Source organism: Drosophila bipectinata, chromosome XL, assembly GCF_030179905.1.
Source record: "Drosophila bipectinata strain 14024-0381.07 chromosome XL, DbipHiC1v2, whole genome shotgun sequence".
Lineage (NCBI taxonomy): Eukaryota > Metazoa > Arthropoda > Insecta > Diptera > Drosophilidae > Drosophila > Drosophila bipectinata.
Window position 1 is genome coordinate 15,970,995 of NC_091734.1, and position 27,681 is coordinate 15,998,675.

Genomic DNA, 27,681 nt, shown 5'->3' on the forward strand with positions numbered 1-27,681 from the left:
AAGAACCTCGATATACGATATTTTAGCGAAAAAAATATATTTTCGACATCCCTAAACGAATCGGTGTGAAAAAAAGCCAAAGTATACACCTCGGGGGACTATTTTCGATTGGAAAAACGCGCGCGACTGACCTACGAATAGTGGTTTGTGATCCCGAACCAAAATCATCCCGGTCCCCTATCCAAGATGCAATAAAAACGATCGTTCCACTTCTCCTAATAACACACACACATAGGCGCGTCGCCGAGTGTCAACAGCTGCCCTGGTCAAAATGTCGGACATTAAGTAAGTTTCCCGGGAAAAATCCCTCACGGAGTAGCCGGAGGATCACCTGCCGGTGGATCCTTGGTGCGGTGTGTGCGGGGGAGTGTTATTGAATATAAATATATGTATACCATCCGTTCCTCCGTTCGTCCGTCTGCTGCCTGCCTGTGTTTCTGTGTTGGTGAATGCGTGTGGGTGAGTGAATGCCCCCGGGTGGGAGTCTGAGTGTGTGAGTGCCATCCTGCGTAAGTGTGCGTGTGTGTATATGTGTATTTTATTTTTTTTCAATGGAAACCCTGAAGGAAAAAAGCAGAAAGTGTGAATGCAGATTCACCTTGGCTATCCAACCCTTTAACACTATTTTCGATTCGATTCCCAGCGATGACCTGCTCAATTATGAACTGGGCGATGACAGCGATGACATCGACGACCAGGCTCTGCTCGGAGCCGACGAGGATGAGTTGCTACTCTCGGACGAAGGTGAGTTCTTCCCACTCCACTTGGGCTCTGCTCAAGCATTGATTCAAACCCGTGTCTCTTGCAGAGCTGGAAAAAGATGTCACCAGCGAGGTGAAGCTGCAGATGCGTGCCGAAGCCGAGGAGTGGGCCCAGGAACAAATTCGCCAGCATGAGCGCAAGCACAAGGAACAATTACAGGCGGGAGTTGCCGCAGTGGTGAAAACTACGACTGGCAATGGAGGAGGCGCAGGTGCCGTAGCAGGAGTTGAAGTCGGAACAGGAGCAACGGCGGTAGTGGAGCCAGAACCAGTAACAGTAGTACCCACTGTTGTGGATGTTACACCTCCGGCTCCTCCAAAAGAACCCTCTATAATAGCAAACGAGCGCCTACCTATTGAGGTATCGACTCCCCCGGTGACGGAAAGCTCACATCCCTGCTCCAATACAGTTGTTGCCGCTGCCGAGACCACGTCGATGCCCAGCTCGGCAGTCGAGCAAGTGACCGAACTGGTGGCTGCCACCTCCACCACCAACCCTACCACCACAGATCCGCCAGCGAAACCACTCAGCCGTGAAGAAGAAGAGGAAGGAAAATCGGAAAATAAATGCGGAGGTGAGGAAGCGCCTCGAAATGGCGAGAGTGCGGTGGAAAGCGTTGTGGAACCCGTCGAAGCGGCTTGTAATCAGAGCGAAAGCGAACAGAGCCAGGAGCCACTGGGTCATTCCTCCCTGCTGGCTTCATCGCAGGAGAGCCTGCCCAGCGCCAGCTCCGCCTCGGTGGTCGAAGACGAGGAGGAACGGGAGGAGCGCACAAACTACAAGACGGCCAGCGAGAGGTCGGAGGCTAACATGCGGCAGCAGCAAGAGCACGCCAACATGTCCCCCTATCATCAGCAGCGGCGGCACCACAACCACGCAGGTGGGCTAATAAGCTATAACTCCATTTTCCGAGCCAATTTTGTACAAATTTCTGGTTTTTCAGACAAATCACGCGTTGGCGGAGGGGGACGCTTCATGCCACAGCAGAATCCTATGGGCAAGCCATTGCGGGGTATGGGAACGCGCCACCATCTGCTAAGGAACCCGACGCCCCTGTTCGGCGGACTGTCGCCGCAGCAACAGCAGCAACGCATGGGCCTGGCCGGGATGCAGCCGCTGATTCAGCGCTACGGAATGCCGGGTAATGCTCCAACCCCGCAGCACCTGGCCTTAATGAGTACGCCAGTGGGTGCTGCTCCTACGGCAGCTTGTCTGCTACCCTTGTCCCTGCCGATTCATCCATCCCACTCCCAGCAACAGCAGCCACAACAGAAACAGCAACAACAAACACTGAACAAACCAACATTCATTCCAATTCCAGGCCAGTACCCGCCAACCCAGCCACCCAATCAGTCATCACAACAACAACAAGCACCGACTAACACGCCACAGCCCGCCTCTCCCCTCCACAATCCCTCGCATTCGCACATGATGCACCACGGCCATGGTCACAGTCACAGTCACGGTCACGGGCACGGTCATGGTCACAATCCGCCTCACCTACTGCCGCATCCGCACGAGCAGGTGCGAGTGGGCCTGCTGCAGCCGCCGCCGCTGGCGTTCGCCAATCCCAACCCCGGCGGTCCCTATCGAAACGGAGCGCTCTTGGGCCCGGGACCTGGCCCTGGGCCAGGACAAGGACCTAATCCACACCAGCCCCCTCACCAGCCGGCGGGGATGCGGCCGCCACTGTATCGCAATGCTCCGCCGTCGTACGGCTATGATCCGGCGGTGGGCCATCCGCCCCAGCACTCGCCGCAGTTTATGCGACCGCACAACGGGTGGCGGCCACAGGGGGATGCCGCACGAATGCCTCGACCTCCGCTACAGACCCTGCCGCCGCACCTGATGCCGGGCGCACCCCCCAACTACGCTACCAATGGCATGGGAATCCGGGGACCCCCTCCGCAGCAGCAGCAGCAGCAACAACAGCAGACGCAGCAACAACAACCCCAACCAGTTCCGCCTCAGGCCGGAAATCCGAACAATCCCTGCCAGCCGCCGCAGCCGAATGGACCGCCACAACCGGCTGGCCCCGCCTCTGTTCCGCGGGTGAGCAAGGTGCTCATCAATCCGAATTTCAAGGGGGGCGTCGAGGCGGCTACCAACAAGTTCATTAAGGAGACGCACTTCATGCCGGCCATCAACAGCGAAGCAGAACTTCTGCGTCAACAGGAGGAGTTCATCAACAAGAACCGGCAGTACTTTGAGAAGCGCCGCAAGGAACGCTCTCCGCCGCCGGCGGGCTCTGGATCGAGTGGCGGCGCCTCTTCCTCCTTGCAGGCAGGCGAGCGGAGACGCACCCGCAGTCGCAGTCGCTCCCGGGGCAGAAGCTACTCTCCGGTCAAGCGCTCGGAGCGGGAAAGGGAGCGAGACCGAGATCGCGAGAGGGAACGGGAAAGAGAGAGAGATCGAGAGCGGGATAGAGATCGGTATGGTGTGAACCGGGCGCCCGGAAATAGGTGTTTTCGACGAGCAGCTAGTAGGGACCGCGACGAGAACAGGGGAGGAGCAGGCACGGGCAATGGACCAGCAGGTGGTGGTGGAACATCTAGTGGAGGAGGGGCAGCGCCGCCCAAGCGAAGGCGGAGCGGATCACCTGGCTCCGCAACACGAAATCCCTTCTCCGGCGAGCCGCGGGGAAGAACGTCGGACACTGGCAGCCGCGTTGTGGTAGGTGCCTTCTATTTCCTGGTTTTTAATCCCCTAATCTCACTCTCTCCTGACGCTGCAGCAAAGCGATGAGGACGAGGAGACTCGTAACTACCGCCTGGAGATTGAGAAGCAGAAGCAGCTGCGGGAAAAGGTCATGCGGGACAAGGAGCTGAAGCGGAGGCGCGCAGCCGAGGAGAAGCTGCATGAGGTAAGTCCCGAATTCCTATTATTTTTGCCTGCTTAAGGCTCGTGGCGGACCCCAAGATCCTTGTTATTTGTGGGCCATTGCACAGATTCGAAAACGTGAAACGTGATGTTTCAAAAAGAAACTCGACTATTCGGCGGCGAAGTCAAACGATTAAAAGCTACTCTTTTAGTTTCACGTTTTTCTTAAATTCAAACAAAAACTCAAAATTCTTGGCTACAGTGTTGGAACTTGTGAAGATGGCAGTGAGATGGTTCAGTTTTTTACTTTTTGTTGTGTTTTTGTCACTTGAAGTGTGGTATGTAAGTACTTTTTTTTATTATTTCTTATTATTTCGTAGTGTTGATTTTTGTTGTAGTATTTTTTGTAGTTTTAATTGTTTTGTTAAAAGTCCTTGACCAACTACCATTTTCAACTGGCCAACCTGTGCAAACTGTTCTCCCAAAAATGCCAGAAAAAGCAAACACACGTTCCCCCCTTCGGGCATCAATAACTGAGGTCAGCGGCTTGAAGTTTGTGACCTTTTAGGGCTAACGCCTCTTTCTTAATCTGAACATAAAGAATAGTATTTTGTCTACAATGCAATGTTAGGCTCACGATAGATGATTTGTTTGATAAACTTTTTCGAAAATCCCAACTGCAACTTTGTTATCCAAATTTGTAATAAAAATTTAGACAGGCTCCGGGGCTTACTTTTACGAAGGTAATTTTGAAGACCCAATTACTGCGAATTCAACCGAGTTTCACACCTTTTTTGTTTTCGGCAAAACTTCCAAGTAGAATTGACACACTCATACCCAGATAATGCCAATAACTGTTGGCCAATTTTTTCAAAGCTCTCAGTATAGGAACAAAACCTTTTATTAGGACTCTTTTATTAACATGCCCCCTCAGAACTTTGATACAAGTGTTCGACAAAAGGATTACTTTGTGTCATTACTTTGTAATAATGTTAATAAAAAAATTATTTATTAGGCTCAGAGGTCACCTTAAATGAGGTTAAGGACGAGTAGCGCCGGTCGAGAAAAAAGTTTATTTTTTTATTTTTCATAATAACTATTAATACCTGTAATACTTGAATATGCAGTTTCATCGTCTTACTCCATGCCTTTCTATTTCTCTTTTCGCCATTAATTTGAAAAAAGTTACATTAATTTGTTAATCTGGCAATATAACACGTGCTTTAAACTGTCCTGCTAAAAAACGAAATTTGATTTCAAAGTTAATACAGGAAGGTAGGACGTAAGCCCAAGTGCACAATATTATTCCAAGTGCACAATCTCCTACAGTATGTAATTACAAATGAAAAGAAAATATGAGCCAGCATAAAAACGCGAGCTCCACTTAAGATATGTCGAAAAGGACAGTGAACCGTCTAGTGGGGCAGGCGAAATGTCATTCAATTATGTCTCCTATCCCTTTAGAACCAGCTGTAAAATTGATTCAAGTTTAGGAACAGTAGGAAGACAACTAAAAAATAATAATTTCATAGATAAAAGTACTGGAAAAGTGCGTCTCTAACAAAAAAAAACTCGAAGTCATGCGCGTCACGTGCGGCATTCGAAATAGCCCTTGAAAATATGGAGGAACATATTATTCAATATTCTTCAAATATCAAGCATGTTTTTCCCGCAACTATTTTTTTGCTTCTCGCTTTCAAGACCCAAAACCTTGAAATTTTTAGGACATGTTCAGGACATAAAAAAATGGACTTTCAGGACCACTTAGAAAAAATTACATGTCAACTTTATTACATATATTGGGCAAAGAAACAAATTCTCAAAAATCATTTAAAAAAACGACTTCAACGCGGCTTGAACCCCTTAATTATTCCAAGCATACCGTTGAATTGACCCACCAACTTTGGCAACAAAGTAACCCATAGGTCTGTCAAAGCCCCAACTTTTCCCAGAATCAAAATTAAGGTGTTTTGAGAGAAAATTATTTATTAATATTTTTTTATATATTTTAATTAGATGTCGATTAAGAGGGAAAAAGCTTTTAATTGCATTTGAACGAGAGCTGTCGTTTTGAAAAGTAAAAGGGAAAGATGAATGAGCAAGTTACTTTTACTTCTTGTCAGAAAAAAGCAATTTTCTTCAACAAGTACACACCGGAGCCTGTTTATATTCAAGTCTTTAATCATCAACGAATTCTTGTCTGTATACAGTAAAATTATTATTTGATTTGTAAACCAAATAAAATGGTAGGCCTCTAAACTCTATTAGGCTAGCCCTCAGGCCGAATGACCAGTTTTGATTTCCCCTGTTGCTTCGCCCACGAGTGAGCTAGAGCCCAAAAAAGTGCGTTAAAAAGTTAAAAGCCAAACACAACCTGAAACTTTCTAGGAGAAACGCGCCGAGCAGCAGCACAACTCGCCGGCCCGCGAGGAACAGGATCAAGCGGCAGTAGCGCCCGGAACAGGATCTGTCTCTGGAAGCGGCGGCAGTGCAGCGACAAAGCAGCGCCCCGGCCAGACCAACGAACGCAAGGTGATCTCGCTAAAGCGACGCGACGACCAGGAGACGGGCAATGGGCGCAGTCGGCAGTCCCAGTCTCAATCCCAGTCGCAGCAGCAGACAACCCAAGCCCAGCCAGGACAGCAGCAGCCAGCTAGGAAGCAGCTCACCGCGGCCAAGATTGCGCCCGAGGCCAAGAGAAGCATAACTGAGCACCTGGCGCCCTCTTCGAAGCAACACCAGCCGGTGACTGCGCTGAAAACCCTGGGACCAGCAGCTGGAGCCGGGGGACATGGCCCGGGGGGAGGAACGCCTCCCAAGTCGCGGGACATGCTGCGCTTGGGCACGCCCAGCGACGATGAAGTGGAGCTGGACTACGACGTCGACGACCTGCTGCTAGACGAGGAGGATCGCTTGCTGGCCACGCCATCGCCCCCGCCGCAGAAGGCGAGCAGCAAGCGCTCGGCCACGCCGGAGCTGTTGGTGGTGAAGCGAAACCACAAGGCGGCGCCCAGCTTTGGCTCCAGCCAGCGGAGGGTGGTGCTGAAGCCGAACAGCAGCAGCAATGGTAGCGGCGGGGGCGGTGGGGGAGACTCGCAGCAGCAGTCCTCGCATGGGGGCAGCAGGATGCGGGACAGGCGGTCCAGGGAGGAGCATCTCTTGGCCCGGAAGAGCGGAGCCGAGGGAGGCGGCAGCAGTAGTGGCGGTGGCGGTGGAGGTGGAGGTGGACGCGGAGGAATCTTTGATCGGCTGGAGAAGCGGCAGGCGTCGTCGGTGGGAGGCAGCGGCCACAAACAACGCAGCAAGGCGCCCCCTCGAATTGTACTCAAGCACGATTAGGAAGGACTCGCCAGGGGACAGCAGGATAACTTGGAACACGCAGCAGGAGCAGCGTCAGCAGCTCTAGCTCTAGATTAAGCAAAACCTTAAATTGTGAATGATAAATCTAATCATTAGTCATTTTTGTTCAATAACCGTGTATCTCTTTAGAGGATAACATGCAATAGCTGGAGCGTAATTATGAATCCAAAGTAAGAGGAACCGTAGCTTTAAGTGAAAACAGAGAAGCATAGGCACACGTCAGTTTGTTGATCCGTGCGTAGGTTCTGGGCAGACCATAGACCATATAGATAGACACAGGCCTAGTATGTGGTGAGTATGCCAGAGCGGTGACCATATAGCACTAGTTTGTAGCTGTAAGTGTACAAATCTTATCAATGACTAAAACGTGCTTCGTTTTCTTAACCACAGATTGTATTTAAACTTAGAGTAAGCGGGACGCTTAAAGCTTGACCTGGACAATTAGAAACCACACAAATCGCAACCTAGCCTATTGTAACCAATTAAACGCAAAACAAACAAATATATAAAGCCCTATATACTATATATATATTTATATACAATCTATGTTTAAAAACACCTACCTAGTTTTAAGCCAAACCCTAGATACAAAGCCTAGAGAGCTAAGCGTCTTGCTTTCCGACTTGATCCTTAAGTACGATTATGTTGATTTCGAATAAGAGGTTAGAATCCAAAAGCAGCGGGAAACAAGCGCGCTGGCTCCCGAAGCTCCAAGTAACTCTAACATTTTTTCACCTTGTATTCAAATTTTTTGAGACTCCAACTCTGACCTGGATATTGCCTATTACGACCTCATATATGCTGTATACCATAAACTATATACTATATACAAGCCTGTTATACTTTTAAATTGTGGCCCGTTTTATTTACACCAAATTGTTTTTGTCTCCTGTCCCATTGTGTTCTTTGTAACTAATATTAATCGATATATACAAAATTATTGTGCAACAAATATACTTGCAAATTTTAGCAGCATTACCACAATGGCCTAACTATGAGCGAAGAGAGAGCGCAGTGGCAATGCACCAGATCGTAGCACACTAAACATAGCAATATAGAACCGGTTAAATAAACCCTAGTCCCTAAGCAATTGTATATACATAAAGCGACTTCATCATCATTTCATTTTACTCGATATAACTTGATAAAGATCAGACTACCTATGGCCATAATCCATTTAAATTATTGTATTGTGAAGAAGTGCGAAATGCCTAGGCTAACCCCAACCCGATTGTTATACTTTTTATCCAAATTTACACAAAAGCTGAGGCGTAACGCAGCTTGACTCGGAATTGCGTTTCATCGAGTCAGAATCAGAAAAAAAAACATAAACAGACAAAATATTATACATAAATTGTAATTGAATCTTAGGAGGCCACACCAGGCAGAGTTATATATGACATTTATTGTGTACTAAACCGCTCTAATCTAATTTAAATTAATGTAACTGAGTCTAAATCTAAACTGAACTTAGCAAGTCCTTTCAGAGCTTGTCCTTACCTAGTTGTAGATTAGCATTAATCATGTGACGACACATACCATGCTGTACCATGCTATGTGGCAGAGGTCCTGGAAAGCCTGTAAGCTGTAATTGTTGTAGGTTGCAACGCTAGATACTATATAAGATAATGACATAAACACCCCAACACACACAGATAGAACTAGTAACCGTAATGCTACACACTATAATATATACATTATATATGGATTAATAAAAAACAAATGGTATATCTAACATGCTTGCCACAACAAGCGTGCAGATGCGTATAAACTGTAACATCTAAAGTTATTCAAAGTGATTTTAGCTTTTTAAGAACAAACTGAACACTCGTAGTGGAGTACACTGATTACACTCAGAAAAACAAAAGTAATAGTGAACAAGAAACAAACAAGAAACAAGAAACGATTCCAATCAGCAAATCCGAGTCTGTGATTAATTTTATATTATTCTTATTATTATGCATAACTATATAATTACTATACGACAACTATCCCATACTCCACAACACGAATTTGTTTGCTTTTTATTTGTATACCCAGTTCCTTGAGACACGAACATCGAAGCATAGACATAAGTTAGCCCCGATTGAATCGCCCAAGGATCAACGTATATTTGATCCGTGCGTCCGATCCACTAGACACTAATCCTCGCATTATCCCCAGCTTTATTTTCATTTCGATTTGCCATTACATTTTGAATTGTGTATAGTTAAGAACAACGAATATCTAAAAAGAAAGGAGCCCCTTAAATAGTTGTGTAACCTAGAAAGATACTCTCTATGTGTGCACGAATCCTGTTCATATGTATTTATTATAATTTAAGCATCCTTTCACACAGACACACAAATGCCTCAAGTTACGAATATTTTTTTGAAATTTGTTAGTCCTAGAGCAATAATGTTTTGTTAAAGTTTGTAATTACTTGATTATTTCTTACTTGCCCTCGATTCTTGTAAACCCACTCAGCCACCTCTGTCCTAACCTAACCTCTTTCCCACAACTAATCCACAAATGTGTCAAAGCGGCAACTGTACCTCGAAATTTGACATTTCATCATATTCACCTCCCACTCACACTCACAGTGACAGTCACCCGCTATAGTCCTATCCCTTTCTTTTCGGCACCCCAAACTCTCGTTCCGTCTCTGTCTAGTCTGGCACTTTCACTGGCTAGAAAGTAGAGCGGAGCCGAAGGACTGCAAGGGAGCGCAGTTGTAGTTATAATTAAGTATAGTCCAAGATATATATACACCTATAACACCTATTTAGTATACATGTGGAAGCCTAAATCTAATTTTCTTTCAGCCCCATTCTTTGTACAAATCGAAAGAAAAAATAACAAACAAAAAACGTACAAAATGATCAAAAGAAACGAAAAGAATGACAACTCTAAACAAATAATTAACTAAAGACAAAAAACAAACCAAAATCAAATCAGAGAAAGTAGTTAGAGATAGGCGAGGTGCCACTTGACGAGGGAAGCTCCGCGGGCAGCTCGCCAGAACTTTCAAGAAGACTAAATAAACTGATATATACACGAATACAAATATATATATAGCGACCCAGTCCAATATATATATATGTGTATATGTATATTTTTTACAGCATTAATAACAAAAACTGCATTTTATTTTTGAATGGGATTTGGTTTGGGTTCGACTTTTAGCATTTTTAAAAACATTTTTCAGAAAATCACAAGCTCCACACTTTGTTCAGTTCATGACTGAAGATTGTCGGATGTGTCACTCATCTCACCGGGCAACTGCTTTAATTAATCTGCATCGATTTTGTCTAATGAATTTTTAAGTAGCACCCTTCATTAAAAATTAAACATTGCGAGGCTGTACTATGATTCATTTTAGATTTCTTCCTACTAATGAGGCGATTTTTTGGCTTTTATTTTGTAATCATTTAACAATAAAGGCTATAGGGGAAAATGGTTTCTTACTATAATAAAAACTACTTTTTTAAGACTTGTATAAACTTTCAGTTTTTCGAATATTACTTAGTAGTTCCTACTAGCTTAAAAAAATAAGCTTAAAAAAGAAAGGTCGGCTATAGTCGTGTTTCCCGACTATATTATACCCGGTACTCATCACTTCCACCCACAATTTAAATAACCTTTAAAGTTTAAGCTTTAACGGTACGCATTCTCCGCAACAAATAACAACAAACCTAAGCCCATACTACTGATAGGAAAACAGACTAAAAAGTCTATAATTTCTTAATTTGATTTGATTTTTTGATCACTTTTGGCATCAAAAGTGTTTAAAAAAACCTTCCAGTAGAGAGAGAATTTCACAATTTTTGGGGACGGGAGGGGGCTTGGCAAATTTTTGAAGCAGACTTAAACTGCGTGGGCATTGTAGGAGTCTCCAAGCCAAAAGGTCTTTTTAGAAGCACGCAGTACATAAGTCGGATCGGGCGACTATATCCTATAGCTGCCGAATGAACGAACTTAATGTTTTTGAAGATTAAAGGTTGAAACTTTATACAGATTATATTTTTGGCCAATTGATATGACTTACCAAATTTTGAATTCGAAAAAAATTAGTTTTATAATGAAATTCTCGTGAAGATCGGCCAAACATACCCGATAGTTGGGATATATACCCGATCTTAACTGCAATGCTATATTAAAGTTAGCTTTTAGCATCGCATGAACTTTTTGATTAATTCGTTTGGTTTTGTATTCGATAAAGGTAGAAATAGATGGAGTACTTTTAGACTACTACTACTACTTGTATAATACCCGGTACTAATAACCTATTAGTTCCTATTATTATAACCGTTATTATAACCTATTATTATGTATAACCAATTATATTTAGCGTTTTTATTTTGTTTTAAAATCTATTAGTGAGCAGTATATTTCTCAAAAGTATGCTTTGAAGTTTAATAGAAAGCCATTATGTCTTAAACGCTGCCAGTTTAGATGAAAATGCAAAAGTCAGGGCCTCGATTTTGAGTAGTTTCGGGTGTACGCCATATAGAATGCTATAAGGCATTACGGATCTTGGCTTTCGGGCGTGCGGTTCGCACAATGCACTCGGATAATCGTGCGAAGTATTCTTGGCTTTGGCAGCGTTGGTAATATGCAATTATGCAAAGTGCAAGTTCAACGGAAAAGGCCATGGTTTTGTTTTTGTTGTTCTCTGCTGTCACCGTTCAATTGTCTACCTGAGATTTGTGTGTACTTTACCTTCCACCCACTTAGTCGCCCCCAGCTCCCAGCCCGTCCATTCCCACCATCACAATCATAATTTGCTGCTTCATTTGTCTGGTGAGCACTGCCTTGCGGTTTTTGGTTCAATCTTTCCAGTTTCCAAGCTGCTTCAGCCGAGTTTTCTGAGCCGAACCCGTCCGCCGTTCAATTATAATTAAATCTGTTTGTAAATATAATTGGTGGGCGGAGTGGGCCGGGTCGGGTCGCGTCGGGTTTGTGGAGAGCGTGATTTGCTTTTGCAAATTAGAACAGCGAGTGCCTATTATAAGGCAACGCCCCGAAGGTGTCTTCCCATTGCATTACGTATACGCTGCGTCAGCCCCTGGGAGCCGTGCTTGTAATGGGCTTTTAGGCCTCGGCATTAAAGAATCATTGTTTGGGAGTCTCCCAGGCCACCGCCAAAGTAGCATCCATGGCCGAGTCGGGCCAAGTCATCGGAGTTGGCTAAAAAGCCTAGCCCCTAGCCCCTAACCCCCAGTCCCACCCCTGGCCCCTCAAAACTCCCAGTTAGTTAACACTTTTCACATGCCGATCGGGCCGAACAATGTGACCCACTCATATGTGCTTCGGGGGAGGCATCATCCACTCCACCCCTCGAACAGATCCAACAACTGCAAAAAGCAATACCATCGAACACTATCTAAACATCCACCCATTGGTGGTGGCACACTTACCTCCCAACCGAGATGGTGGATTTTTCTCATTTTTCGGTTAGTGGATTACATTGTACCCTTTAGTTGGCCAACTGTTGGTTAACAGCTTACAAGGCTTACCGAGAGACAAGAGGTTGGATGTATTTGGCAGAAATTAAGTAGTAGTGCTTTGGAGCGATATATTGCTTTCTATATATATTATACTTTTATACGATATATATACTATACTTTATTTTTGGGAAGCTTTCAAAACTTGTATATTTTTTAGATTTTTATGGGGCTGAGTTTTTTATTTATTATACCATTTATAGCTCTATATATTTAATATAATACATTTTATAGCATTAATCTCTAAAGTATGTATATCTAAAATGCTTGATTTTTTTTTATTCAGTTTTCGTGCTTAGCTCTCTTAGATTTTTTAATAGATTTTATAAAATTTATTTATACAATATTCAACAAACTTTTTCAAAATTTAATAAAATTTATTTATTATCTCAAACCCATATTTTAAAAATGTAGCTTATAATATTTACAGTATTTACACATTTTAAAAAATTCTTATAATTCTTATTTTCTCAAGTTCTTAAATCCAGTTCAAAATACAATATTTTTAAAAACCTTTTCCCACAAGGCCCTCATCTTTTCTAGTTAAGAACCTTTTTAAAAACTTCTTGCAAATCAAAAAGCCCATTAATTTTTATAGACTCTGGACCGTTAGTTTTAAAATGTCAAAAAAAGAAATGTGTCACTGGAGGAAGGAGATGCCAATAGCCCCCCTCTTCCTCTATCTCACTCTTCCCGCTCAGTACAATCGTGGCCCTTGTTGAAAAAATCAAGTCCCGGACTTGGATCCGTTTGGTGGGTTTCACTCTAGCCCGGGCTTGTCAACATGTTCCAGAGGTAATGGCCGAAACTGTAAGCCAAGTTGGAAAGTGAAAAGCCGTGAAATGATTATTCAACTCGGACCTGCCAAAAGTGACTCACGTACTAGCCCGGTATCTGTCATCTGTCATCGAAACTAAATCGTTCCACTGGACTCGAAGATGTATGATCGGGCTCTGGGCTTTGGCCTGAAATCGTTGCAGTGTGTTTTATGTTGGCCAATTAGCCTGGCCCAGGGTCAAGTTAATGATTCAATTAGCATTTGTCATCATTGTTATTGTTTTGAGCTGTGCTGCTTTTTGTTTTGGGGGCGTGGTGTTGGGGTGGTGCGCTGCAGGGGTTGTGGGGCTATAATTGATCCCCAGATCGTGGGAATATTGATAATGATGTGTGACCAATAAAGAGTTCTGTTCCCCCTCGCTCTGACCCTGGTGCTGTTTTCAAAAAATGGATCAATGTAGAGACTTAAATATCACATGATTAATAACTAAAATATACTTTTTATTTTATTGCATGGCGGTGATAGCCTTCTAGGATCATTAGAGCCTAGAAGGTACTATTGGTGAAGCTTACAAGTTTTATTATTTATTTATTTTATAAGTTTTATTAATGTTTTGCATAACTTAGATATAAAATTATTCTTTTAGTTTTAATTTTTTATGTATATCCTGTAGACTGTGTAGAACTTGCTCCCTTTAGTTAATCCTACATTATTTAGAATATTGTTTGTTTATAGTATTTTCTTTTCTATATTATTCTTTCCTATACTTCTTTTTCTATATTGCTTTGTTTTTATATACATTTGATTTATTTATATTTCCAATAATAAATATTTTCAATAATAACAAAATCGGGTAAGATTAGACACTTTATATAATTATTTTCAAACGTTTATTTATTTTGAGAACTTTAATCTTTTTCAGGCCAAAAAATTATAATATGACAACATAGGTAATGTATATATGTACATTTAAAAAATATGTCGTTCCAAAAGTTTGGTATTTGTGAATTTATTTCGAGATGTATCCCAGAGGAAAGTTCATTCCGCAGCCTGCTGACCTAAGCCTACCTCTACCTATAATCGTGGCTCGTGGCATGCGTCATAAAAAATAGTAAAAATCAAAAAAATAATATTAGATGCAATACCTTTGTGTGCTACTGGTGGCAGTGGTGGGTTGCTACCTGGTGGGTATAAAAGTGAGTGCTGGGCCGGCAGTGGATTCATTGGACAAGTGTCGAGCGGCGCGTGCGCAACAGATCTCCGAGGAAAAGTCATTCAAGACCACACACAGGCGACCACAACATGAAGTGCTCTGTAAGGAACCAAGTCACACACCACAGAGGATCCGAAAAGGACTAAGTGATCCTGATCCGTAAAAAGTGTTTTCGCAAAGTGTATTCATTTTTGTGTTTTCTTTTTTTTAACGTTTTTTTAAAAATTGAATACAAAATAATGTAGTAGTTTTTGTTTTTTCTCTTTAAAAATCAATAAGTACAATGCATATTTCTTAAACATTTTGCATTTAAAATTTAATCAAAAGAGTCGGGACTCCAAATTGAATACAAAACGTGATGTCGTGATGTCTAGAAAATACATTTCGTAGTTCAAAAGTTTGTAAATGTATCGCGTTTTTAAATATTCATAAAATATGTATATTTAAGTCATAACAGAATGTCCTGCTGAGTTGTTTGTTTTTAAATATTTTTTTGGGCTAACCTAAAAGTTGCATTTTTAAGCTAACAAGATTGAGAGTTTTTTAATTGAAAAACCCGTTCCCAAATTTCCGGTAAATATGTAGTATTTTGGTAAATAGATGTTTTGAAGGATGTCTTGAAAGAATGTATGTTATACCTTTTCCTTAAAAAACGAAAATATTGAAAGTGCATTTTTTCTTTATTCCTATAAGAATAAAGCTGATTTGAAATAGCTTTTTATGGCTAACACCAAACTAACATGAGGCCATACAATTTAAAAAATTTTTAACTTATGCTTGTATAAATATATTTAGTTTTGTATTTTAAAGGATATCTAAGAAACTAAAATTTATAGACTCGACAAAATTGAGTAGGTTTGAAAATTAAAATTTCCTTTAAAGATCCTCCTCTGCATTTTGGACAATAATATATTTAATATTATATCTTTTAAACGACTTACTAAAAAATGTATTCCTTTTCCCCAAAAAAATAACGTTTAAAAACTAAAAAACATTTAAGAGTTTTTGAAATATACAATTTTTTCAAGTTTCCCCTGCATAGTTTTGGAAACAAATACTTAGTTTTATGGTGCATGTACGTATGTAAGCCTCCTTAAATATAACACAATACAAAAAAAACACCCATTCATTTTAGTATTTAAACCAAACTGGTGCTGACTTTTGGAGTAATAAATGTTTGCTATTTTTTTACAGAAATATACTTAAAAATACATCACTACTCTTACTAATGACATATTGTATTCTATCCCAGTTCATAATAATCGCATTCAGCCTGGTGCTGACCGTCTGTGCCGAGGATGCGGCGGACGCTGACCTGGAGCAGGTGGCGTCCGCATCAGCCCCAGCAGCTGTGGCGGTGACAGCGACGGAGGACCAGGTGGGCGCCGCCAGCAGCTACGCCCCGCTGCAGGAAAAGAAGCAGGAGAAGCGCTATGTTGGTGGATACGGTGGCTATGGGGCAGGATACGGAGCAGGAGCCGGATACGGCGGCGGATACGGAGGCTATGGCTCGGCCCTCGGAGCAGGCTACGGAGGAGCCTATGGCAGTGGAGTGGGCGTTGATAGCTACTACAACCCCTATGGCTCGCGATCATTGGCTGGATTGGGTGTGTATTCCAAGAACTTTTTCCAATATTTGAAATCACATAAAAAAATTTTTCTCTCCAGACGGCTCTCTGGCCGGATATGGAGGATACGGCTCCGCCTTGGGTGGCTACGGATCGGCTCTGGGCGGCTATGGATCAGTCCTGAGCGGCTATGGCTCCGGCCTGGGCGGATATGGATCCTACAACTCGAACCCCTACGCGCTGTCGTACTACAACTCGCGCTTGGGCGGAGCCGGAACCGGCTATCCTTACTACAACACCCGCTTCGGAGCCGGAGGCTATCCTTCCAGCTACTACACAAGCAATTACGGCAACAGCGTGGTGGGCGGCGGTCTGGGAGCCCTGGGTGGAGTGCCTCCCATCGGCTCCGGCTACAACTACGGAGCCGGCATCTCAGGCACCGTCTACTAAACGGAAGACGGACACGGAGACGATGAAACCAAGCCAATCCCCAAACGTTCAATGCCTAAGCTAGTGCAATTTACTTTTATTTTATTGTAATTTTTTTTTGCCTTTAATATTTTTCTAACTTAATTTTTATTAAAAAGATGCTACAAAAAAATAAGTAGAAATAAAGTGTTCTTGGGCGGAAGGGTTGGCGGTAGAACCGCAATTTCATTGGGCCCCAGGGTAGGCGCCGTGCGAGGACTTGATCACCCAGAAGGAGTCCACGATCTGGCCGTCCTTGTCGTCGGACACTTGCTCGAAGTAGAGGTGGGTGCCGTTGTGGGCCTTCAAGCGGGTATACCCGTAGTCCTGAAATGGATTTCAATGGAACATAACGATTATCCATAAGGGTAACTATTTGAGAAGAAAACGTACATTGCTGTGATAGGCATTCCATGCGGGCAAATCTTTGGAGAAGGGCTCGCGCTCCTCTTTGCAGCCAGCCGATCCGGTTATGATCTGGATTGGCGCCTTGGGATTCGTGTAGGGAGCCTCTGCACTCCCGTTGTAGACCTTAAAATCGTAGATGGGCCACAGCCGGGTGTAGAAGTGCTCGTGGGCGAAGATCTCGACGTCCACTCCGTGTTTGTAGAAAAGGTCTTCCAGGCCGAACCACTTCAGCATGGGCAGACCCTGGCGGATGTACGTCTCTAGCTGCTTGTTGCAGTCGTACTCCTTTTCGTCGCTGCAGTACATCGGCCGGTGGCCGTAGGTGATGATCCAGGGGCGCTTGGCACGGTTCTCGGGCAGGTTGGCCTCGGCCAGGTCCCGCTCCAGCCACTCGAACTGCTTGGTCAGCAGCTTGAAGCCGTAGCTGAGGAAGTAGTAGACCTCGGTGGAGAAGGAGACAAAGTGCACGGGACCCAGGTTGAAGCTGTACCACAGGCTGTCCGTGTCCCCGGGCATGTTGAAGCGGGCCCGGTAGTTGGAGAAGTTACTAAAGGGTTGGGGGATTAGTTTAGCGTTCCATGTAGAGAGGACTGTGAACTCACTATTTCTCTTCATGATTGCCCGGACAGACCATGTACGGCACGTAGGCGGCCACGGATTCGATTTGGCGCATGTAAGCATCCCCCACGGCGGCGTTCGAGGTGTCCATGTCGTAGGCAAAGTCCCCCACATGGATGATGGCGTCGTACATGCCGCGTTCAGTGTCCTGCTGCAGGCGGCCCAGGGACTGGGCGTTCTCGTTGCCCATATCCCCGAAGATGGCCAGGGACGGGGACCAGGCCTCTCCAGCCGGCGGCGTCTTGAAGTTGAAGACCGGAGACCAGCCCACTTCGCTGCCGCAGGTGTACTCGTAACGGGTGTCCGGCTGGAGGTCCTTCAGCTCCACACTGTGGACGTACTGAGAGCGAGCCTTCTTGCCGCCATCCACGAATCGCTTCCAAGTTCCCTTAGCCAAGGTGAGAGGGCCCTTGGCGTAGTTGCGGGCATAGTTTACCAAAGAGGAGTTGCTGGGGCCGCGCGTAGACCAGGTAACCACGATATCCTGCAGATTGTCTGAAAGAGGGAGGTCTCTTTAGGGATAATCTTCGAAAAACGGACTATAGATAGGTGGTTCATGCGAAAGACCCCCAAGGAAACAGCACAACTTCAACGTTTAGTGCATAAGCCCAAAAATGTCTCGTTTATTTGGCGAAATATTCGATGTTTCGTTTACATGTGGTCTTGAATAAAAGTATAAGGAGATACGTATAGTTTTACATCGAGATATCAGGAATATATAGGTCAACATTAGGGTGCAAGGTGCAAAGTGTAAAGTATAGGAGCTCTTCGAGGGGAGCCGTACTTGTGCCCGTTATTTAAGACTGGAATGGGATTTCATTTGAGATCAGCGTAGGGTCCGTGCTTGTCCTTGACCACCCAGAAGCTATCGATGATCTTGCCTTTCTGGTCGTCCGACACCTGCTCGAAGTACAGGTGAGTGCGGTTGTGGGCCCTGAGGCGCAGGTAGCCAAAGTCCTGGCTGTGGAAGGCGCTCCACGGCGGCATCTTCTTAAAGAACGGCTCCCGTCCCTCCTGATTGCCGGCTGCTCCGGATATGATGTGAATGGGTGCTCCCGGATTCACATACGGCGCGGCGAGGGATCCGTTGTAGACCGTGTAGTTGTACATGGGCCACATGCGCTCATAGCAGTGCTCGTGCGCCCAGAGCTCCACGTCCACGCCGTACTGATAGAACAGGGGCTCCAGCCCAAAGAAATCTAGCATGGGCAGGCCCTTCCGCACTATGGTCTCATGGTTGGCGCAGTCGTCGTCGTTGTCGTTGCTGCAGTACATCGGTCGGTGGCCGTAGGTGATGATCCAGGGACGCTTCTGCCGGTTCTCCGGCTTATTGGCCTCGATCAGGTCCCGCTCCAGCCAGTCGTACTGCATCACGATCTGCTTGATCCCGAACTGGGTGAAGTAGTAAACCTCCGTGCTGAAGCCAATGAAATGGACGGGTCCCAGGTCGAAGCTGTAGAACATGTTCTCGGAGCCTCCCGGCATACTGAAGCGGTTGATGTAGTGTGAGAAGTTGCTGCGGGGGATTGGAAGGGATTATAAGTCTTCAGGGCTCAGCTCATGGACTCACTATCGCTCCTCGTGGTTGCCCACGCACACCATGTACGGGACGTAAGCGGCTATCGTCTCCACCTGGCGCATGAACTCGTCGCCCACCGCACCGTTATCGTCGCACATGTCGTAGGCAAAGTCGCCCACGTGGAGGATGGCGTCGTACAAGCCCCGCTGCGTCTCCCTCTGCAGGGCCGGCAGGGAGGCGGCGTTGACCACGCCCATGTCGCCGTAGATGGCCAGGGAGGGGGACCAGTCGGAGTGCTCGAACTTGGTGCGGAACCAGTAGGTGGCCGACCATCCCAGCTCGCTGCCACAGTGGTAGAAATACGTGGTGTTCGGCTTCAGGTTGGGTAGGGTCACCTGGGGGGAGAGTGGCAGAAGGTCTAGTGAGTGGATTCGCAGTCGGGCTTCGTTGAGTCCATGATCTATGATTCCCAAACTCAATTCAATCAAGTAAACAGTAGATTAAGTGGGTGAATCAGTGAAACCATGTCAGTGGTGCTCCAATACTCACCCGATGGATGAACTGGGTGGCCTTTGCGGCTCCGCCATCCACGAACTTCGTGGGCGACTGGGGCGATTGCACTCGACTCTGGAGCCCATCGACGCCGTACTCGCAAATGGAGGCGTTCGTGTTGTCCCGCGTATTCCAGGTGACCACAATGTCCAGGACGGACTCTGGAGGAGCACACGGATTAGCACCTCAATTGCCACGTAAGTATGTACAGACTTTGTTGTCGGACCTTAAGGTTAATTTCCCTCCCAGTAAAATCACTTTTTTGTCTGGCAGTGATATTATAATCTTCAAAATTCCCAAAACATTTGTAATAATCTATCGATACAGGCAGGATTTACTTAAATTTTCAATCTTTTATAAACGATTTTTGATCAAAAAAATCCTACTGCATAGCGCCGATAGATATGAATATATAAATTTTTGATTTTCGATGTCTAAAAATAAAGACGTTAGTTATCCAGCCACGACATATTAAGCCTTTTATAAGCACTTTTTTAACTTTAGTTTTCAGTTAGTTTTTTCATTATTATGTGACTATTTCCATAGGTTAGGAAAGGAAGAACCCTTTCTTGATAATTACCAATGGAAATAAATTCCCAAAATAATGAAATTCTTGCAAAGCGATTTTGTTATTACGACAAATCGTAAAATCGCTAAATATATGATTTTCGGTCGTCTTATAAGCAATCCATCAATTAAGAAGCCCTTACACTATCCTTTCTTTTCCTAGATATAAATTATAATAGAAAGAGTTGAGTTGTTAATTTATCAAAAAAGGTATTCCTCAATGAAACTCAAATGTTCTTAGAGCGGTAAAAATGCATTTATTTCTTGATTCTCGTTCAATTGTTTTTGAAATCCAATCCGGTGCGCTCACAAAGTGCGATTACCAAACCCTGTTGATAAAATGTATAGCCACAACAAAATTTATGCAATTTGCAAGCCTGGCATAAATTAAACCATTCGGAATTCTGGTGCTTCTAACTTAAAAATATACAGGGGTGCCTCACAAAGCACTTCCACTCAAATTACGCTCCAATTTCCCCTTAGGGTATCATATGCCTGATGTGAGTGATTTAAAACACACACAATCTTGCATGGTGTTTGCTCAAATCAGCAATGGATCTTCACTTTTATCTGAAAAGTTTGATCGCTCTATAAGGAGTGATGAGTTTGTGACTAAACTGCGTTGAAATAGGAATACATTTCGTGGCCTTCATTGGTAAAGTTTAGATTTTTGTAAAACACTAGTAACTCTATACAGGGGAGTCTTCATAGTTTTGAAGCTGATGTGATGCCACGTTGTTTTATCCGAATTCGGAGGGAAAGTTTTAAAATTAAATGTGTTGGGTGAAGTTCAAATTTGGTTCAAAATGGAAGTTTCTTCATTGGAATGGAAGTTACAAATTAATAGAAAATATAAAAAAGAATTTTGATAATGCAATATTAAAGCTTTTGAACTTACTCCCCTTGGGTTTTTGTAAAATAAAATAAAGGCTAAAAATTCAGTAGTAGTTAGTAGAACTAGTCCTAGTGGTTCTACTATTTTTATGTGGCACCCCATATAAAGTATAAGGAAATAGGTTAGGTTTAGAAACACAAATACAAGGATGTATTAACTCTTGAATACGTTAACAGATTAAAATATTTTAAAACTTTAAAAACCAAGTACCCCGCATATGGATTACGAATAAAAACAACACTAAAGAGTTCAAGATCTGCAAGTGGTCGTCCCTCCAGGTCCGTAAATGCACTCTTAAATGCTGGGACCTAAAATTTGGCTAAGTGTATTCTTTTGTTCCAGGGCTACTGGGAATTCGGTTAAGGAATGTGCCTAGCTTACTGCTATAGTTGTATATGTTTTGTGGTCGATTCAGGTCGAAGTAGAATGTGCGTTACTAATACTGCCAGTTCCTAGTGTGTTCCTGGAGACTCCTCAAGCTATGATTCGATATGGTTTCCCACTCCTAGTGCGAGTAACTGCCGTGCTTGGACTTCACCAGCCAGAAGTTATCGATGATGGCTCCGTTTTGGTCGTCCGACACCTGTTCGAAGTGCAAGTGCGTCCGGTTGTGCGCCCTCAGGCGGGTGTACCCGTAGTCTTGGCTATGGAAGGCGCTCCAGTCGGGTATCTTGCCCTTGAAGGGCTCCCGCCCCTCCTTGCAGCCCGCGGAGCCAGTCACCAAATGGACCGGAGCGCCCGGGTCTTCGTAGGGCGAGTCCTTCAGGGTTCCGTTGAGCACCTTGTAGTCGTAGATGGGCCAGAGCCGCTCGTACGAGTGCTCGTGTGCCCAAATGGCCACGTCAACGCCGAACTCGTAGAGCAACGGCTCCAGCCCGAACATGTGGACGAAGGGCCAGCCCACCCGGGTCAGGGTCTCTGAGTGGGTGCAATCGTTGTCGTTCTCGTTGCTGCAGTACATCGGGCGGTGGCCGTACAAGACGATCCAGGGTCGCTCGCGGCGGTTCTCTGGGAGGTTGGCTTTGGCCAGATCCTGGCGCAGCCACTCGTACTGAAACACCAGTGTCTTCACGCCGTAGTTGAGGAAGTAGTACGCCTCCGTGCTGATCCCAATGAAGTGCACTGGGCCCAGGTCGAAGCTGTAGAACATGTTCTCCGTGCCTCCCGGCATGCTGAAGCGGGCTCGGTAGTTGGAAAAGTTGCTGCAACACGCGGACAAGGTTAGGGTCTGATCTCTGCGGGATCTCCGCCGCCGCAGGCCTACTCACAACTTCTCCTCGTGATTACCGGGCACCACCATGTAGGGCAAGTAGGCTGCCACAGACTCGATTTGCCTCATGAACTCGTCCCCCACCCGGGCGTCCTCGGTGTTCATATCGTAGGCAAAGTCCCCCACATGAATAATGGCGTCGTACATGCCGCGCTGGGTCTCCTCCTGCAGGCGGGCCAGGGACTGGGCGTTTTCGTTGCCCATGTCCCCGTAGATGGCCAGCGAGGGCGACCAGTCCGCCGATGCCTCTGGCACCGTGCGGAACTGGAACACGGACGACCAGCCGTAGGAGCTGCCGCAGTGATAGACGTACGTGGAATTCGGGCTCAAGTTCCCTAAGGTCACCTAGTTAAAGCACAATTTTTTCACTTTTCAAATGGGTTTTAAACTAAACATTTGGTTGGTGGCTTTCTTGAGGAACATTTTGAAAACAAAACCGTAATAAAGGGTTCTTTTAAGAAACTTTAAGGGATCTTCGGAAGATTGATGAAGAAATAGTAGTTAACGGAACTAAAAAGGATCTATAGTCTCTAAAAGGTACACTTTATTTTACAAAATCATAAAAACCTGATAGAATAGAACTAGCTTAAGGGGTTATACGTTGACCGCAGTTGACCGCATTTTTAGAATTTCTTACGAAAAGAAATTAAAATTTTATAAAAAAAACGATTATTTTCTTTATTAGAAGATACTTTTAAGAAGATAATAGAATGATGATCATTTAAAAATTTTTACTTATTTCACTTCTGTAGAAGTTGTTAAAAGCGTAATCTTGTTTTTGTCCGTTGGGATTATCCATAATCAAAGAATTTGATTGATTCTTTTAAAAAATAGATAGATGCTGGTAATGAACGAGGGATTTTAAAAAGTTCCCATCTTTGACAGAATGGCTTAGCTTAAGAGAAAACCTCGTCTTTTGCTTTAATTTTTTCATAAATTGTAGAATAAAATAGTACTCATTTTTTGAAAATAAATAGCTTTATGAGAAACCGAGATCACCGGCTTGAGAAACATGGATTTACGAAAAACACGTTTTAAATTACAAATTAAAGTTTAAATTTTCAAATAAAAAGTACAGAAGAAATAAAATAAAAAGCAAAATATTTGACATTTTTCGAAAATCCCAGCTGCGTATAACCCCTTTAGGGGTCCGTTTCCTGAATTTTTTTTAAATTAAAATGAAAATAACCTTATGTGTGAGATAAGGCGGCAATATATTTTACCTTACAAGACACATTTCGCGAGTTGGAGCATCCGGAATGTACTGGAACTATCTCAAATGCGTAGTGGAACGTTCCTATAAAGTGGAAAAGCCTTTTTCTTGTAACCACTTTCAATTACATATATCCGAAGATCTTTGGATCGAATTTCCTTGAGTCAAAAACGGTTGCAGGTCTGTACTTTTTTGTATGACTTATACTTAATAATGGTAGAAAACGAAACATTCCACTTTTTGACTTTAGAAGTAGAGTTGTTTTAAATTAAATTTCGGTTTTGGGAATGTTATCTATTTGTTTAAGTTTTTGTTAACTTGGAGAAGCCCTAGTTCTGACAAAGTCGGCCAAAAATTTTCCATAAAAGGAAAATAAGTGAAGAGAAGGTCCCCTTAAGGATTTCTTTTACTTAAGTTCTTTCAAAACAAAAATCACTTCTATTTATTCAACATAAATGATATCTTCTTTATAGATTTTTCTTAGAAAACTATACTTTTTTTCATAAATAAACCCCTAGTCTGCAAGTTCCTTTTAAGAAAACCAACCAAAACCAAAAGAGAAAGAAACAGAAACTGCGATCATACCCGATGAATGAACTGCGTGGCTTTTTTTCGACCACCGTCCACAAACTTGGTGGCTGTGCCTCGGGCTGCTTGGTTGAGCTTGGACTGTCCAGAAGCCTCGAGGAGGCCGTACTCCACAACGCTGGCCGTGCCCACTTGCGTGTCCGGTGGGAGGCTGCGTGTCGACCAGGTGACGACCATTTCGCTGGCAGTGCGTTCTGCTCCAGAGCAGAACGAGACAGGGGGAAAGCGGAAAAGAAAAACAGACTTGAGCTGGTTTTTGTTTATGCCAAAGGTGTTTGAAAAATGTGATATTAAATTTTGTTTAAAAAAGAAGGAAATAAAAAAAGCTAGCATCTTGAATTTTAAATCTGGGACAGGAACACAGCCAAGAACTTATTCAAGACCAAGTGTCGCTGGTTGATTAATTTCTATTGTTTTGTTTATGATATTTTATATGTTTATTTCTTCTCGCCTTGCTGCTCTTGTATTATTGTTTTCTTATCGCTTCCCCAGCAAAAACTAGAACACAAGACGAACAGCTCACCGAGTGCTCGGATGAATTAGTGCCTGAGAACACTCGCGCCCTTATCGGGAACGAAAGGCCCCACGGGGAGCCAAAGTCTATCCGGTGGTTCCAGCTCTCGGCTGAAACCACTTCGAGTGCGTTTTCTTGCTTTCATATCACATACGCAATGCATTTTTGGGGGAGTTCCCTGATTAGAAATTTATTGAAGCCTAAGCAACTTAGCTCCCACAATTATCAAATTTTATTGTGTTGTTTTTAGACTGTTTTAGTTGTTAGTTGAAGTCTGGTTTTACAGTTTGTTTTTAGCTTCATGATTTTTGAGAAACTAAGAGATTATTATGCTTTTGAATTTCTATTTTTATACAAAACGATTTAGGAATATTTACTAAGAGTTAAGCAATTTTAAACAGTAAATAGAAGACTTAGTTAACCATTCAAAACTTAAAACTACAATTTTAATGTAATTTAAAACAAAAATGCGAAATATAATTTTTGTAACGACAGAGGCATTTCGCCTTTTAATATAATAGAGATTTAGACAAGTTGCCATTTTGACCTCTACGTGCTATGAAGAAAGAGGATCTATTTATGATAAGAAACACAAACCAAGCCCCGCCAGGCATTTACAAAGAAAGTCTCTTAAACGATAATATATCAATGTGCCGACAATACATACATATATGATATACACCCCCATATAAGCGGGTATTTAGAAGGCTACATTTACATAATGATTTTGGTATGATTGCGATGCACTCACCTCCAAATGCCAGATGCACTTGCTCCGGCTGGTAGTGGACAATGCCGAGTCCCTTGTTCAAGTCTTTGGCTCGTCCCTTCGGAGTCTCCAAGCCGGTGGCCACGACAGACACCACTGCCAGCAGTAACAACTGCAATGCCTTCATTGTTATCGGCCCGTTTGTTTGTTTTCGTTAAAATTATTCTCCGTTCAAAGGCAATAACAACATTGCCAAATCGCAAAACTGCGTCGTTGTCAAGATCTTGCACTTTCTTCGATAAAAATTGTATGCGGGTTGCAGCTGTTTCAGAGGTCTGGACTCCAGTTGGGGGCGAACGAACAACAAAAATGAGCTCAGAATTGGAAATATCCAGCAATTTATAGAATCCAATCAAAACAACAAAGCAAGCAAATGCAGTGTGACCTTGTTTCTGGGCAATAACTGGTGTCTTTTTCTAGTATTGCAAAGCTTGAAAAAAGTGACGCGCAGTGTTTAAAAAGACCAACAACGAGGCGCCAAGACTAGCACGTTTTTTAAATTTAAACTAATTTTATGCCGTAGAGAAAAAATATGCACTGGGATGCAAGGCTTAGTGACATGATTTTGGTGGTCCTTTTTTTAATTAACCTAATCCTGAGCCATTGTGGTTCAATGTACATATGTACATATGGCCAGCATATGACATAATTGGAGGGTGCTGCGATCAAACTAACTATTAAATTCATAAAATAATTAATAAAATATTGTAGACCTAATTGAAATGAGTTTTCTTAGAACCAACGAAACTATAGTCGGAATACTCTTACAAAACACACCATTAAGCCAATCACGCCAAAACTATGGAGCGACAAACAAAAATACATAATCAGAAATAATTGCGACTCGTATTAACCATGAACCCAATATTTATTTAAGGGCTTTATTAAAAGTGATTTCTATAGTTATAGCTAGTTAGTTATAGATAGTTATAGACAATACCCATCCGTATCGCCTGGCAGCGGCACGAATTTTTTCCAGGTTGTTGTCGACTCCTGAATTGCAGCGCATTCTTCTGATCGGTCTCGGCGATGCGTCTACGGATGAGCATCTACGAAGATACGCATCTTGCAATCGCCATTGGAAGAATACTGACAATTGATCGATAATGCTCGTTCCTTGGTAGCGCTCCTGAAGGTTGTAGGACCCCTTTGGCACTTCTTTGTTCTTTTTACGATGGGCTCTTCTTTTCTGAAGCCAATTGTTAAACTTATGCTTGCGACCCTGCTCTGCCTTCCATTCTAGCTGCGTTATCGGATTAGTGAACCTCGGCTTACGCCAAAGAATTTTCACTGGCCTCGGAGTGTGGGCATACAAGTTTCCGTACATGGAATTCAAACGCGCGTTGATGTCCCTCTGCTCGGTGCTCAGAATATCTGGCATTTTGTTCTTGTTAAAATTGTAGAAAATTGTATTTTAATGAATTCTGATCAAATTAGAACTTTATAACTTGGATTCTGTGTTGCGAATGAATAAATTACACAATGCAACAGTGATTTGGAACTTTTGAAGAGACCTAGTTGGAATTGTTTATTAGGTGGTTTATTTTTAAATTTAAAACTAAAAAAAAAAAAAAAAATTTGTCTTAAAAATTCTTTAACGCATAATTTTACGCCGATTTTAAAATTTTCGACGTTTTTCAATAGTTAAATGTAGTAGCAAGATTGCACTGACTTTTTTTGGGAAAAGCGTTATAACTTCAACAATTTTTAAAATTTCGTAATGAAATTGATCTTGTTCTATTCAAGATTAATGAGACAATGTTGATATGTGTCAAAAATAATACCATATCTTGTAATTTGTACCGAAAAAATGGCGTCAAAGTCCGAAAAACACGAAAAAAATTCAAAAATGCCAGTTTCTTGTGCAAAATTGTTATCCTTTTTGTTTAAATTAATTGAATATCCATTTTTTTTTAAAGCTACAACATTTGGGATTTTTTATAAATTTTGGTATTTCAAAAAGCTTGGAGAGATACCTTTGTACAAAGCAAAGTCCAGACTCAAGGGAGTTGACCTGTTATTTGAAGGAAAGAAAATGGGAAATAAAATGAAAATGAAAATGAAAAATGAAATTTTGACGCCACAACTTGAATGGAAACGTCAGCGATGGCTTCAAAAAGTGCGTTTTCTTTTGCATCCGTTGATTAGTTTCCCCACTGTCGATATTGTAGTCAAAGAGCCCGGTTCTTTTTATACCCTTTCGGAGTTTTTATTTTTAATTATGGTCAAAAGTGCGCCACGGAGTAAAGAGACATCACCAACCATGAAGTAAGTATTCTGTTATGACCACATCGGGTCCGACGGTCTGCCTAT

At 43.3% G+C, this 27,681-nt stretch overlaps 2 protein-coding genes across 8 annotated transcripts; one reads left to right on the top strand and one right to left on the bottom strand.

The window, feature by feature from the left end:
- Positions 1-16,558, top strand: LOC108120037 (uncharacterized). Of its 5 annotated transcripts, none has more exons than XM_070282463.1 (7): positions 1-285; positions 644-744; positions 809-1,642; positions 1,706-3,435; positions 3,497-3,625; positions 15,672-16,026; positions 16,088-16,558. In XM_070282463.1, the coding sequence occupies exons 1-7, from the start codon at positions 272-274 to the stop codon at positions 16,435-16,437; spliced, it is 3,513 nt and encodes a 1,170-aa protein (XP_070138564.1). In that variant the 5' UTR covers positions 1-271; the 3' UTR covers positions 16,438-16,558. The 5 variants fall into 5 exon arrangements, with proteins under 5 accessions (XP_070138564.1, XP_043067069.1, XP_070138566.1 ...); XM_017233523.3 differs by lacking the exons at positions 15,672-16,026; positions 16,088-16,558 and adding an exon at positions 5,971-8,672 and having other exon boundaries at positions 5-285; positions 1,706-1,903; positions 2,084-3,435; XM_043211134.2 differs by lacking the exons at positions 15,672-16,026; positions 16,088-16,558 and adding an exon at positions 5,971-8,672 and having other exon boundaries at positions 2-285.
- On the bottom strand, positions 16,502-25,762 carry LOC108120035 (acid phosphatase type 7). 3 transcript variants are annotated; one of them, XM_017233519.3, is made up of 4 exons: positions 25,351-25,759; positions 17,466-17,976; positions 16,849-17,410; positions 16,502-16,782 (listed from the first exon to the last, which is right to left on the bottom strand). In XM_017233519.3, exons 1-4 carry the CDS (start codon positions 25,493-25,495, stop codon positions 16,642-16,644), a joined length of 1,359 nt encoding a protein of 452 aa, XP_017089008.1. In that variant the 5' UTR covers positions 25,496-25,759; the 3' UTR covers positions 16,502-16,641. The 3 variants fall into 3 exon arrangements, with proteins under 3 accessions (XP_017089008.1, XP_017089009.1, XP_017089007.2); XM_017233520.3 differs by lacking the exons at positions 16,502-16,782; positions 16,849-17,410; positions 17,466-17,976 and adding exons at positions 18,069-18,997; positions 19,052-19,395; positions 19,550-19,713 and having other exon boundaries at positions 25,351-25,747; XM_017233518.3 differs by lacking the exons at positions 16,502-16,782; positions 16,849-17,410; positions 17,466-17,976 and adding exons at positions 20,354-22,216; positions 22,283-22,629; positions 24,083-24,279 and having other exon boundaries at positions 25,351-25,762.
- Between the last annotated feature and the right edge of the window lie 1,919 nt (positions 25,763-27,681).